Genomic DNA, 15,414 nt, shown 5'->3' with positions numbered 1-15,414 from the left:
TGATGAAGGGTGAGGCAGAAGGAATGTGTGATCAGAGATTGGCAAAAGCACAGGAGGGTGGACAGGTGGTCTGAGTCAGAGAAGAAATAAGTGGAGTATTTCAACCTTTTCCTCACAGATAAGGAGTGACAGAGATTTGCTTGAGAGTTCAGGATACTCCGGGAGGCTGGGATTCTAGAGCATCTTAAGAAGGAATGAGACAGTAGAGACAAAATTCTGAACAATGTCTAATAAGTTGGTGTCTTGGTTTAGGAAGACAGGTGTCTGCCAGGGAAAGCTGGAGCTTCCCTTGGAATGGAGAATGTAAACTACCACTACCACCACCCTTCTTCCTAATTTTAATTTTTTCAATTGAAAGCTTTTAGGCAAAAGATTTTGGAAATGGAAATAGCAGTTCTTTACTAATATATAACACGACAAACAAACAAACTACAGCATTGATAACAAAAACAAGTACCAAGAACTTTGAGGACTTTGCTTCACAAAAAGAACCCAGGGCTGTTTGGGTTCGGTGCCTCCGCAGGATCCTCAGAGCACCAAGCTGGGAATAGTGTTATAAAGGATAAGAAGACAATTCAAAATAACAGAATTTATTTAGCAAATTAAAAAAAAAAAAAAAAAACAAAAAACACAAACCCCAAAAAAACAATTAAAAAGCCACAATAAAATCGGACAACATCGATCGAATGCTGAGTGGGCAGAGTGACAGTAACAATGGTACCATCCAACCTCAGCCACACACCACTGGGTCTCGGTGTACAGTTTTTGTACAGTTTATTTGCCTTGAGGCTAAGTCCATTGAAAGTCCAAATATTCATGCATCTCTTTATTTCCAAGCGAGGTCTTGAAAGGGGTTCCCGTCAGGATGAGAAGACGTTGATAGTCTTCCTGGATCTCTTCTTTGGGGTGCTGATTTGTTCATCCTCTGGATCCCCTATAAACATTGATATCAGATGTTGAGGAGCTGTGAAGTGGAGGCCCATCCTTGATGAATGGGCCGTCTCCAGTCAGGCCATGTCATTTCTGTTGCAAATGTTGTGGTTTTGCAGCTTGCAGCACAGGTCTTGGAATATCAGAGGTGCCATGGAGTAGCTTTTTAATAGACCAAATCTTTGATACAGGAATTTATCCATTACATTTACCACAAGTGGAAAAAAAAGAGTCTTGGGCTGACAATTTCAGAGTGGCAGAAATGTCCCGGCAGAGCAGAGGTAGGGTCCTGGCAGGGCAGGGAAATGCAGGGTCACGCTGTAGCAAGAGGAGCAGCGCCGATGGAACCACCACGGCAGGGCAGGCCTGGCTCAGCTCTCGCAGGGCGGCAGAGGAGCCCAGAACTCCAGGTTGAGCAGACGATGACAGACTTCTTGAGACCGGGCCACAGCGAAATCCTCCAGCAAGAGCACCCCGAACGCCAAAAAAACCAGACCCCCCTGGCTGCCTGAAACTCTGTCCTTTTTTCTGCCCCAAAACCCCACCCCCCTCTGAGCTTTGACTATACCTTTGTTTTGTTAAATAGTCTTAAGTACAACATTTAGTCTCCTTGGTAACTTATGGGAAAAAAAAATTCTTTAGAGTAAAAAGGAACAAAACCCAACCCCCAACGTTATCCACCTGAAATTTTTTTTTCCCATACCAACATATTACGTTGAGTTTAAACCTTTAAAATATATACATATAAATATACATGCAAATATGGATACAGGCACAGTGTCATGGGTAGTTCATCCCAAAACAAGGTCCCCTTGAGGTATGTATCGGGTCTCGCCATCCTTTTGCATAACCCACCAGGTGCAACCTGGTCTCTGGGTGAAGACAACCCCACAGAATGGATTGTCTTTGCTGGAGGCAGAATTAATTAAAACAGTTTTTCCCAGCAATACCTCTCATGTACTACTGGAACCTTATCTCCATCTGTTGTTTGCAAGGGCTCAGATTGGGCAGGACCTGCTTGGTTGGTGGAACCTCGAGTGTTCACCAACCATGTGGCCTTTGCTAAATTAACCTTCCAGTTTTTCAAAGTCCCCCCACCCAGTGCCTTTAAGGTGGTTTTAAGCAGGCCATTGCATTGTTCAACTTTCCTGGCTGCTGGTGCGTGATAAGGAATATGGTACACCCACTCAATGCCATCTTCTGTAGCCCAGCTGTTGATAAGGTTTTTTTTGAAATGGGTCCCATTATCTGACTCGATTCTCTCAGGGGTACCATGCCTCCACAGGACTTGCTTTTCCAAGCCCAGAATGGTGTTCTGGGCAGTGGCATGGGGCACAGGGTAGGTTTCCAACCACCCAGTGGTGCCTTCTACCATGGTCAGCACACAGTACTTGCCTTGGCGGGTTTGGGGAAGGGTGATGTAGTCAATCTGCCAGACCTCCCCCATACTTATATTTGGACCACCGCCCACCATGCCATAGGGGCTTCACCCTCTTGGTCTGTTTGATGGCAGCACACATCTCACAGTCATGGATAACCTGAGAAATACTGTCCATGGTTAAATCCACCCCTCAGTCTTGTGCCCACTTGTGGGTGGCATTTCTGCCCTGATGACCTGAGGCATCATGGGCCCATCGAGCTAGGAACAACTCCCACTTGTGTTCCCAATCTAAGTCTACCTTTGACACCTTTATCTTTGCAGCCTGATCTGCCTGCTCATTGTTTCGGTGCTCCTCATTAGCCCGACTCTTGGGGACATGGGCATCTACATGGTGGACTTTTACAGGTATCTTTTTTACCAGAATGGCAATGCTTTTTCAATCATTTGCAGCCCAGGTTGGTTTCCCCCTATGCTGCCAGTTGGCCTTTTTCCATCTTTCCAGACAGCCCCACATAGCGTTGGCTACCATCATGAATCGGTGTAGAGATAGAGCTTTGTCCACTTCTTCTTTCAGCAATGTCCAGGGCCAATTGAACAGCTTTGAGTTCAGCAAGTTGGCTTGACCTACTTTTCCTTCAGCAGCTTGTGCAATCTGTTGTGTGGGGCTCCACACAGCTGCTTTCCACTTGCGGTTCATCCCTACGATGCGACATGAACCATCAGTGAAAAGAGCGTAGTGTGTTCCTCTGCTGGCAGTTGGTTGTACAGTGGAGCTTCTTCAGTACGTGTCACGTGTCACGTGTTTGTTCCTGCTCCTCTTCATCCATGAGACCAAAGTTTTCACCTTCTGGCCAGTTTGTAATTATCTCTAAAATCCCAGAGCGATTGGAGTTTCCAGTTGGATGCACTATGTGATGAGGGCAGTCCATTTGCACCATGTGGTATTGGTGATGTGGTGGGTAGAGGGAGCCTTTCCTTTAAACATCCATCCCAGCACTGGAAGTCAGGGTGCCAGGAGGAGCTGTGCTTCTGTGCTAATCACCTCTGAGGCGGCTTGAACTCTTTCATAGGCAACTAAGATCTCTTTCTCTGTGGGGGTGTAGTTGGCTTCAGACCCTTTGTAGCTGTGACTCCAGAATCCCAGTGGTCGGCCTCGAGTCTCCCCAGGCACCTTCTGCCAAAGGTTTCAGGACAGACTATGGCTCCTGGCTGCAGAGTAGAGCACATTCTTCACATCTGGTCCCATCCTGACTGGGCCAAGGGCCACTGCATGAGCGATCTTCTGTTCGATCTGGGTAAAGGCGTGTTGCTGTTCAGGGCCCCAGTGGAAATCATTCTTCTTGCAGGTTACCAGGTGGAGAGGGCTCACAATCTGGCTGTACTTTGAAATGTGCATTTTTCAAAAGCCTATGGCACCTAGTAAAGCTTGTTTCCTTCTTGCTGGTCAGTGGAGATGTTGCTGTGATCTTGTTGATGACCCCAGTGGGAATCTGGTGCCGTCCATCCTGCCACCCATGCCGTCCATCCGGATCCTAGGAACTGGATCTGTTGGGCAGGTGCCTTGACTTTGCTCTTCTTGATGGTAAAGCCGGCTTCCAGGAGAATCTGAATGATTTTCTTTCCTTTCTCAAACACTTCTGCTGCAGTCTTCCCCCACACAATGATGTAATCGATGTACTGTAAATGTTCTGGGGCCACACCCTTCTCCAGTGCAGCCTGGATCAGTCCATGGCAGATGGTGGGGCTCTGTTTCCACCCCTGAGGCAGTCGGTTCCAAGTGTACTGCACGCCCCTCCAGGTGAAAGCAAACTGAGGCCTGCATTCTGCAGCCAGAGGAATGGAGAAAAATGCATTAGCAATGTCAATAGTGGCATACCACCTTGCTGCCTTGGACTCCAGCTCATACTGTAGTTCCAGCACGTCCAGCACAGCAGCGCTCAGCGGTGGAGTCACTTCATTCAAGCCACGATAGTCTACAGTCAGTCTCCATTCTCCGTCAGACTTGCGCACAGGCCAGATGGAGCTGTTGAAGGGTGAGTGGGTTTTGCTGACCACCCCTTGGCTCTCCAGCTCACGGATCATCTTGCGGATGGGGATCACGGCATCTCGATTTGTCCGATACTGCCGGTGGTGCACTGTCAAGGTGGCAACAGGTACTCGTTGTTCTTCTACCTTCTGAAGTCCTACTGCAGATGGGTTCTCTGAAAGTCCAGGCAAGGTGTTCAATTGCTTAATGCCCTCTACTTCTACAGCAGCTATCCCAAATGCCCATCTGAGTCCCTTAGGGTCTTTGTAGTAGCCATTCCTGAGGAAGTCTATGCCCAGAATACACAGGGCCTCTGGGCCAGTCACAGTCGGATGTTTCTGCCACTCCTTCCCAGTGAGGCTCACCTCAGCTTCCAACAGAGTCAATTCCTGTGATCCCCCTGTCACCCCAGCAATAGAAATCGGTTCTGCCCCCACATGTCCCGATGGCGTTAGAGTACACTGTGACCCAGTATCAACCAAAGCTTCATGTTTTTGTGGCTCTGATGTGCCAGGCCATAGAATTCACACACCTGGTTTTCCCGTGCCTTTTCTTGGCTAGAGGCAGGGCCCTTCTAGCACTGGTTATTATTCCCTTCCTGGGCATACATGGTAGAGGTTCCTTCAAGGGGATCTGTAGTATTATCCTCACTTCTCTAATGCTTTGTGGCTCAGTCATGGGAGGCTGAGGCTACCTTCATTTTGTAGAACCCCCTCAGTGAGTGTTCCTCTCCGTGAGCTCACGCACCCGTGCTGCCAGGACAGAAGTGGGTTTCCCATCCCACCTTCCCATGTCTTCCCCATGGTCACGCAGGAAGGACCACAGTTCAGCTCGTGGGGTGTACCCTCCCTCTCTAGTTGGGGGACATTGGGCTCTGACTCTGGGGCCTGTGACACGTACCGGTGCTACCTGGGAGTTGTTCTTTCTCATCTCCTCCCTCATCTCTCTCATCTCCTCTTTGAGTTCCTTTACCATGGCAGAGACCTGAGCCTGCCCTGGGCCATTGATCATACTTTTATAACTTCTGAGCTTGCTGGCTACAGAACCCACTGTCTCTCGGTTGTTATCAGAATTAATTGTGGCAATGAATACAGTGTAATCACGTGATCTGTGAGTTGCCAGCGTCCACAGCATGTGCCCTGTGCATTTAACCTTGTCGGGGTCATTATCATGCTGTCCACTTCTCTAAAGAATACCTCCAATCCTGCCACTTCCCTCAGCCTTTGGATCTCCTCCTCAAGGGTCTTCCAGTTCGTTGCATGATGGTGCTGCTGCATTTTTCTCTGTTGACAAAGCTCTCCCTCGTGCTCATTAAAAGCCGCTCCCAGAGGGAGAGGGGGCCTGGCTCTCTTACAAAAACCTGATTTATACCTGAGTCCTGGGTCAAGGGTCCCAAATTCCTTGCCTCACTACCATCCAGTTGTACACCTGTACCTATAAGGTCCCAGACCCGAAGTAGCCAGGTTATATAAGGCTCACGTTCCCGTCGTGCAAAATCTTTTTGCAGGTTATGGAGACTTTCAGATGACAGGAGCTCAATGATGATCTCTACCTCTGTTTCCCCTGCGGGTTGTGAGGGCCCTCCTTTCTTATCCTTATTACCTGGCTGCTCTGATTTTATCTTGTACTTCCTTGATTCTAAAGGGGCGACTGCTGCTGGCTGTGGCTGCCCCTGTGATTCAGCTGGAACCTGAGCGGTTGTAACATCTGTGGGTTCCACTGCTGCACCATCAGACTCTGCCTTTACAGGGCAGGGGGAAGGTTTCTCATCAACAGGGGCTAAGGAGGCTAATGAGGCCACCACTGGGGAAATGTGCTCCTTCATCATCTGACCCATCTCCTTCACCAGAACCCCCACCCAATCCGGGTGGTTTATTTCTGAGGTGGGCTGTGGGGCAGGGTCAGGCAGTGGGCCAGCACCCCTATTCTGTGAGGCAGTGTCAAGCCCTATGGCAGTATCCCCAGTCTCTGGGGCAGGTGTCTGTGCAGTGATCCAAGTTGGCCTCACCTTATCTCTGGAAACTAATAGATAGATTATGACTATTTGTAACACTTGGGTAGTATCTAGAGGGAATTTAAGCCCTTCAAAAGCTGATAGGGTAGGCACAAAGAACTGTTTGAAGGGCTGGGAGAAAATTTCCCCTGCTGTCATTCCCTCACAGAAAGTACCAATCTAAAAGTAACCCCAAACACCCAGGCTTAATGTGTGACAGCCGTGTATCCATGTGCCTGCCTTCCAGAGGAAGTTGAAAATCCATGAATCCCTCACCTTATCCACCCATAAAACAAACTGGATGACAGTCACAGTAGCCTTAGTTTTAGGGCCCATGTTTAAAGAAGGCCCTGCAAATGGGAGGAATACATCCACAATCACGTGCCATCCAAACCAGGGCAAGCTAGACCACATGATGCTACATGATGAGATTTCTATATTCAACACACACAAAAGAAAAATACTAGGTTACTTAAGAACTGCTTTTTTTTTTTTTTTTTTTTTTTTTTTTTTTTTTTTTTTTCCTCAGTGCCCTCAAGCCACAAGCTGGGCACCAAAATCTGTCTTGGTTTAGGAAGACAGGTATCTGCCAGGGAAAGCCGGAGCTTCCCTTGGAATGGAGAATGTAAACTATCACCACCACAACCCTTCTTCTCAATTATAATTTTTTCAGTTAAAAGCTTTTAGGCAAAGGATTTTAGAAATAGAAATAGCAGTTCTTTACTAATATATAACTAACAAGCTAGCAAACACAACTACAGCATTGATAACAAAAACAGTACCAAGAACGTTGAGGACTTTGCTTTATAAAAACCCAGGGCAGTTTGGTCTCGGTGCCCCCGCAGGATCCTCAGAGCACCAAGCTGGGAATAGTGGGGAAAAAAAAGTCTTGGGCTGGCAATTGCAGAGTGGCAGAAATGTCCTGGCAGAGCAGAGGCAGGGTCCTGGCAGGGCAGGGAAATGCAGGGTCACGCTGTAGCAAGAGGAGCAGCGCCGATGGAACCACCACGGCAGGGCAGGCCTGGCTCAGCTCTCGCAGGGCGGCAGAGGAGCCCAGAACTCCAGGTTGAGCAGACGATGACAGACTTCTCGAGACCGGGCCGCAGCGAAATCCTCCAGCAAGAGCACCCCGAACGCCAAAAAAACCAGACCCCCCTGGCTGCCTGAAACTCTGTCCTTTTTTCTGCCCCAAAACCCCACCCCCCTCTGAGCTTTGACTATACCTTTGTTTTGTTAAATAGTCTTAAGTACGACATTTAGTCAGTCTCCTTGGTAACTTATGGGAAAAAAATTCTTTAGAGTAAAAAGGAAGAAAACCCAACCCCCAAGAGTTGGCAATAGCAGTGTTTAGGATGAGTCTTTAGGTAATTTCCTTTAATGTCATTTGGAGCTACTTTGTGAGACACAGAAAAGATGACAAATAATTGCAGATCCTACTGAAATGCATGATCTCAGAAGAACCAAGCCTTATTTGAATGCGTTAGGGAGGCAAATTCTGTGTGAGAATTTGGGAAGTAAATGATATTTAACTTCAACTATGGTAGCTTTGTTTAACTGTGGCATTCTTTAATGTGACAGACTAGTGACTGGCGGCTTCTCTGCTGTTGCTGTTAAATGGTGTTTTCTCTCCTAGGGTTTGGACGTGGCAGAGGGAGAGGAGCGGGGAGGTTTTCAGCCCAAGGCATGGGGTAAGAAACATGCAGAGCACAGATTTTTTGCGAGGATCAAACTTGAGTGGCAATATTAATTGACCATGTTGCCACTGTATGTATGGATATTGCTATATGCTTGATAAACCAGTATTGATGCGAAAACTAAAAAATCTCTTAGATGATGAATGGAATATTTTTGTCTTAAACTAGTGTTTCTAACTAGGCACACCTGTAGAATCCTAATATATATCCACTCCGTATTAATATCTCAAAACATGGAGAGCCATACCTGCTATCAGCCACATAGTGCCTTTGAGTCTGGAAGTTGTGTGCTACATATAGTCTTAGGTCAATTTAAAACTAGATTTTATTCAGTGTAATGAAGAACGTGCAATGAACATATATAAAACTTCCAAGTGGCAACTAAACTTTCTTTTGTTTTTTTCTTGCTTTGGCTCTTTGGAGTCATATGGACCTTAAGACAGATTCAAGAAGTTACTCAGCAGCTTAAAAGTTTGTTTAAGATTTTGTTGGATTACTTGGTTTATAGAAATATAGCCTCCACTACTTTCACTCAGTGTTTGCCTTGAATGACACTTCATGTAACATCAGGGATGCCGTAATGAACTAGAGTCTTGTTCTACTTTTCTAATAATTCTTCTTGTTCATACTTGCAGATGAGGAACTGAAAAGAGGTTTTTCTTCAATAATGCTTTTTCACCTTTTAGCTGCATCTGTGTATTTTGGCATTAGTGTCAGCAGAGCACTTTGAAATCATCTTATTGGTCCTCTGGAAGGACATAATACTGGTCACTTATTAGTCAGCCACCCACTGAAAAATGTAGCAGTTGAGAGAGTCCTATCATGTGTATAAACTAATGCTTTATAACTAATGCTGGGAGGAATAGGGATGCTGTTAACTGGGTTTTTTTGGGAATTGATTTGGTTTAGTTTCTCTGTAGGAATTTTGTTTACTGGTATCTTCATTTTCTTCTCTTCTGCTCTTTTCTTCCTTCTTATCTCTGTCTACTCATAGAAGAATTTTTTTTTTTTTTTGAAACTAAAAGCTGTCAAGATAACTTATGTGGAAATCAAGATGTTAAATCTAATACAACTTCAGCTAGAAATTATGACACTTGTGTTCACTGAATGACCCATGTGTTCTCTTCCATTTCTTAACTTTCAAAACTCTAGGACATTTAATCCTGCAGACTATACGGAGTCTTCTGCCACTGATGGTTTTGGAACAAAGTCAGAGATCTGGGAGACTGGTCAGAATGATGCAGATGATGGAACTGGTAAGATGCTTCAAGAAGTGGAAGGAATGAAGACCTGTAGCAAATTGCAGCTAAAATAACCGTTCTGTTACTGTTCAGTTAACTTCTGAAAATTTGTATGCATCTCTTGTGACACAGATATTAGGTGATTTTTAAGTTTAACTGCTGCTGATGTGCAGAGCGAGAGTGTTTCTCTGGTGAGAATGAAGGGAGGCATTTTGCAGTTCTTTTGTTTTAGTACTAACAAACCCTTGAGAGACAAAGGAATTTGAAAAGTCTCTGGAAGAACCTTGTATGTAAAGAAGTGTTTAAATATCTTAATACTGCTTAAGATCTCACCTAATGTAGTTTAAGAAGCATAAGTTCTCAGAGAATTGATTGGTCCACAGGCTTTAGGCAATAGGGTGTAAATATCTAAGAAGAAAAGAAAAAGTTTACAAGTATGAATTCACTCAGTGACACTGAGATGGCTTTGGAAGCCCTAGCTGTGCAATGCAGAAACGTAAGGATGTGAGTCTTTGGATGGAGGAGTTCCAAGATCTGCAACTTTTGAAGAGAAAAATTATTAACTAAAGCACAAGTTGACACTTGAATTGAAGCCAAAAAGCTGTTAGCCTGTCTGAAGTTCGAGGCAGATGTGTGTTTCTGTATGAAGTTTCAAGTGAAAAGTACACACTTCCAGCTAAATGCAAGAGACTGACGTAGTTTGGAAAGGAACCATTTGGCTGTGGTCTTACGGTGCTCAGAAATGAGGAGGGTGGCCTGCTTATCTGTGATGGGAAGGATAGGATACCTTGCTGCTTCATGTGTTCTGTGATAGGAGGTGAAGGCAAAGGAAACTTTGTGTTAGAATGGAGAAAGTAATGTATGTTTTTGTCCTCACTTGGGAGCCATCGTGTGAATTTCTTTTTTTACTAATAAAAGCAGTGGGTAACTCTTCTGACTCTTCATTTGTGAAGCTTCCTCAGGTGATTTTTCATCAGTTCCTGTGTCAAGTGTGGAAGTTGATCTTGAAGGGCAGAGTATGCTCTGTTGAGCTCTGTTGTGAGCCACTTGAGAGATGCAGCTTTCTGAATGTCTTACAAGCTATTTTTTGTTTAACCTTAGAAGACAACAACAGGCTCAAAGTTTAGGGAGGCTTATTAATCAGCTGTCTTGTCACTCTGATTGCCTTCCAAACCAGTGTGGAAGAGTCACTTTGAGTGTGTTAGTGGTCGTTAATGAGAGCATTCTTGCCAAATATGGTATCCCTCTAAGGAATTACTTTTTCAGTTACTTGGTGCTGTAGTACAAACAGAAATACTCACTTTTGTTTTCACTCACATTAGTTTTTCAAATAAGGAAGATACCTAATGTCTTGAAAATTCCTTTGGAGATACTTAGGTTGCTGTTTGCTACCCGTTAGCAAGGGGCAGGTTATGTAATCACAGATGTTGCAAAAGCTGAAAGGTTAACTAAGTAAAGCAAGATCTGCAAGTAAGGTGCTAGGAGATGGGACCAGAGGTAGAGAGAATCACTTGTTTGTTACTATTGATTGCATCTGTAGCTTATGCATGACTTGTACTCTACCTCCAAAATGAGCTCAAGTGTTCTGGGACCTTCCCTGCTAACTCAGAGTGGCCTCCATGAGCCTCTGTTACAGCAGCCTCTGTCCTTGTAGGCATCTCCTTACTGTTGAGTAAGGGAAGAAATCTACTTAGGAATAAGAGTAGCTTGGTGTGGGTGAACAGATCCCTCTAACAGTACAAATGTGTCACCATGAGAGGTGTGCTGCTGACCGAGTGATGGAAATTCAGATGTGTGGAATTTCTCTTCGGATGCCAAGTGTATTTTTGCTGTGGACGTGTCACCAACAACAGCACTGGACTTCAATAACCCAACTTAAGGCATGCATGGAAATTTGGGAAACATTGTATGAAGAAGGTGTGAGAAGGCATTTGGGAATTTTCTCTGGCCTTGTCAGATGAATGAGTCTTGAGGTATGAATCAGTGGTGGCATTGCTACAGTGGGAGAATTGCTGCAAAATTACTTGGTTGGCAGAAAATTGAAGTGGACTAGATAAATATGAATGTTCTTGTTGAGTGTTAACTACCTTTTTGTTGCTAATCTTAATTTACTTTCAAATGAAAAAGCACAATAAGTGACAAAACAAAAATGTCTCTCTACACAATGCTTCTTTTATGGTGTAGCTTCTTTAGACAAGTTCTAGGAATGTTTGAAAGAACTCCATGGGCCGAAAGGAATCACTTCAGAAAGACGGGGCTTTAACATTGAATCATGAATTTTGTTCAAGTGGGTAACACTTTCAGCCTTGTGATGAAAAGCATCTTAAGGGATTTTAGAGGAAGGTGCATCTGGGGTGGTAATTTTACAGCAGAGCAGACTTCTGGGAAGGAGCATGGAAGCAGTGATGCAGGGGACAGTGGCAGACAAGGTATGGGGCTGGAAGTAGTTTGCATAAAGTTGAGCGTGGTTTGACTTGTTAATCCCAAATGTTAATTTTGGGGGTTTCCTCCCTAAATTTATAGTGCTGTTTTGTTAATTACAGATCAATGACAATGATTAATGTTAAAAAAAAAAAAATCAATGTCAATTACAGATCAGTTAAGTTCCCCTTGGAGAGTTAACCAAAGTTTTGAATGTGGGAACTGTATGTGTATGGAAAACTGTAAAGCTTGCAGTGGGCTTTATACATGTCAGGTGAGAGTTTATACGGGAAGGACAGGAAGGAAATACCCCTCTTTATTACTCATTACCCAGTCCCATTTCTTATTTCATCTAAAAAGAAGGTAAACAATATTAGCTTATGCTGTCTACTTGGAAAACTAGTGTCTTTCAACTGCAGTTACATTAAAGAGGAGATAACTGGGTAACTGCCTAGAGAAATAAAAGATCTTTGCTTATCAAAATATTTTCTGAAGACATCATACAAATACAAACTCTTTGTGACGTTCTGAGTAATTTACTACGTATTTCTTCCTTTAGCCATTTCTTCATTTAGCTGTGGAAACAAACATTTTTAAAATTTTAAAAACATTATTAAAAATAAATACAGTATTTGTTTCCAAAATGCAGTTTCTGCCATGTGTACTCTGAAAGTGCTCTAGAACCTCATGCCCTGAATTGCTGTAGATGCCAGTGGCCTCATGGTAACTTCGATAGTGTTTCTAGGTGCACTGTTGTGTAACCCAGTAGAAAAGCTAACTGGTTCTGTGAAGGTAAAATTTAGTTTTGGTTGAAATATAGGCTGAAGGGCAAGTTTTTTAAGAGTTCATAATGTTTAAGTATAATTGTATTCCAAATAATACAGCATCAGTTCTCTTGCATCCTAATTTATATAGAAATAATATACAGATGAAAGGCAAAGAGAGGGACACATAAAGAGAAACAAAATTACCAATTCTCCTCAAAAGGGAATAAACTTGAGCAGCCCGATTTTTTTTCTTACCTTTTTTGTAATGTACCGGACAGTGGGAGAAAATGAGTGCAAATCACAGCGGTTCTTATACATAAATTATATTGGAGGTACTCACTTCTCAAAGTTGGTTATAAAAATGGCCTTGTGTTCTGGTAATTTACTCACATCTCTACTTTGATAGAGTTCCATAAGTTTCACAGAACAGCTTCCTTTATTATCTTAGTTATCAACAGCCTTAAATTACTCTGAAACTGAAGAATGACAAGAAATAAAAAATAAGTTACAGAGGGTTTTTTTTTTTTCAAGACAGACAGTTCCTTGGAAGTGTTCCTTGGAAGGTAGAAGGAAGTTGGTGTTTGAGTTTTTGTTTTTGGGGGGTTTTGTGTTTGGGGTTTTTTCAATATCTGCTGTTAAAGTCAGAAGGGATATTTTAAGGAAACCTTCAAGTCTTTCTAGAATGCAAATCCACAAAGAAGAACTAGTACATGAGTTTGGCATAGACCAAGTTAAATTTCTTTTGGGGCTAATATCAATGACTATTCAAAGAAACGGTAAAAAATTAAATAGTGTGACAGGAAGAGAAGAGAATTTGAAGGACATAGCTGAAGACTCATCAAAAGGTGTGTTCTCTTTTTTTGGCTTGATCACTTTGTAAAACTGAATTTGTTATAAAGGGACAGGTAAAGGGTCACAAATAGTAAGTTGAGGCTTGTATGACAAGGATCCTTGAGGACACAAAGCATAATTTTAATGGAAAACAGAGAACTCTTGGATTGTGATGCTTTGCAAAGCAAAGCTTGGGGGAAAGTTTGGGAAGAGGACGCATGAGTTGCAGTAATGCCAAGGTGAATTTTGGGCTAAAAAGAAATTGATGCGCCTATGGCAAAATCTGATTTAGAAATCCCATCAGTAGGAGGAAGACATTCAAAAACTGGATTTAGTGCACAGAAGAGTACTGAAATAACTGAGAGTGGAAGGATTGACTTGGGAAGGAAGAGTGTTAGCAAATGACACTAGTAAACTTGGCAGCTTGGGTAAACTAATAAAAGGGTGAAAGGCTGTACACAGTATTTAAATTAATGTATTTTAAAGAGTAAACCCTCAGAACTAGTTTTGTAAGAGGGAACAACATTGTATAAACTGAATGTCAGGAGAATATCACAAGTATTATTCCAAGTAAGTTTGGTCTCCCAAAAGTGGTGGAAGATACTCCAGAGTCTGACTTGATATATCTGAGCTCTTTTAGTGTTTATTTTACCAGACTCTGGGCTCTGTTTTAGTCTTCTGGTGTCAGTGCAAGGTTTGTCTTCCAGAGACAGGCTGTGGCACTGGCTTATGGGAGATAAATATAAGCAGGGCAAATACTTTGATTTCTTCTTCAAAGAAGAAATACTGGGGAAAGGGATTCTGTGCTCATCAGGGGAAGGGAAAGAAAATCAACTGTTCCTCTAAAAACTGCTGCTCATTGGGCTTTTCCTCCTTTTCAAAATTTGTGTAAAAATGTGTGGATTACTCTAGAAACTTGAAGCATTGTATAGTTTTGCTACAGGGTATGGATATTCCTAAAAACATCAGCTGGATTAGGGGCTGGTTTTGATAAAATGTGAGCATGAGATGTTTTAGGCAGCTTCATATTGCTCCACAGAGCCCACACCGTGTTGTTGTTACCTTGCTCAGAACCTGCCAAATAATTCTAGAAACTCTTCTCTTCCTCCCACTGTGTGTAATCTTCATGTTCAGCCCATTTGCCTGATAGGAGTGGTACTGCTCGACCCTCCTTTGCCAAAGCCCACTGCGGTATGATGGGGTGCAAGAGGAAGCACCAAGGCACTGCTGGCATTAATACCAGGTGGCTTTGATGCTGTCTTTGGAGGGCTTGTTTCTGGATTAGTGTATTTCAGGCAGTTCCTTATTAAGTGAAAGGAGGTGATTGAAGAAGCCATCCTTTTGCTTTTGTACTTGATCTAAGGTGCTGGTGGCACTACCTTCGGTGCTGGTGTTTTCTTTATCCATTGTTGCATGGTTTATGCAAATGCTTTGGTGGTTGGGATAACCTTCCCTGTACTTGTGCTGGTGATCAAGGCCTTCAGTCACTTTATTGCTCTTGTATGTCTCTACCTGCTGTTTCCTATAGGAGGGGCTGGATTTTTGCATCCATAGGATGGTTTTCTGTAGTTTCTCTTTTTGCTTGCTGAATTGTGCTCCAGTATTTGCCAAATCCAGTCTGCCACAAGTTACAGGAAGTGTTTTTTAGCTCAGTGTAAATTTAAAGATTGTCCTGCTACTAATGTAAGAACTATTTATCTTCTAAAATAAATTGCTCTCTCAGGGGAAGGAATTGGACTTGTTCTACGCTGAGGAGTGAGTTAACAGGTTGGAAAGTAGTCTCCACAGGCATAGTTTGGGTCTTGAAATTGAATGTGTTGGAAGTAGGATTGTGGATATTGGAGCAGGTGGTTGTAGTTGTATTTTGTTCTGTATGAATTTGTGTGTGCAACCAGGGGATCCTATGGGAGGGTTGACTAACCTCTCACTGTCATTGGACCCATAGGAGGAAGTTCTTCCAATATTTGGGATTAATCACTGGGTGCAGAGAGGCATCCATGTTAATTAAGTCTGATACCATAGCGGCTAAGAAATGCATGAAATTAGAAATAAAGGGCAGGAGGGATTGGAGGAGTGGTGGTGGTTCCCTCCTGAAGTGTTTATTCTGCAGACCACTTTTGTAGAGCTTCT

The 15,414-nt window shown here is 43.4% G+C and overlaps 1 protein-coding gene across 8 annotated transcripts in view; it reads left to right on the top strand.

Moving 5' to 3' along the window:
- The window catches only part of UBAP2 (ubiquitin associated protein 2), a 106,576-nt gene that overhangs the window by 43,886 nt on the left and 47,276 nt on the right, over positions 1-15,414 (top strand). For 7 of the 8 annotated variants that reach the window (XM_066339185.1, XM_066339180.1, XM_066339183.1 and 4 more), the window contains exons 7-8: positions 7,964-8,018; positions 9,177-9,280. The exons of the other annotated variant lie outside the window; for it this stretch is intronic. In XM_066339185.1, coding sequence (XP_066195282.1) covers positions 7,964-8,018; positions 9,177-9,280 — 159 coding nt within the window. The remainder of the gene's footprint in view (positions 1-7,963; positions 8,019-9,176; positions 9,281-15,414) is intronic. 8 annotated transcript variants of the gene reach the window in all.

Source organism: Sylvia atricapilla, chromosome Z, assembly GCF_009819655.1.
Source record: "Sylvia atricapilla isolate bSylAtr1 chromosome Z, bSylAtr1.pri, whole genome shotgun sequence".
Classification (NCBI taxonomy): Eukaryota; Metazoa; Chordata; class Aves; order Passeriformes; family Sylviidae; genus Sylvia; species Sylvia atricapilla.
Note: the sequence above shows the minus strand (reverse complement) of the source record. Positions and strands in the feature narration are given on the sequence as shown.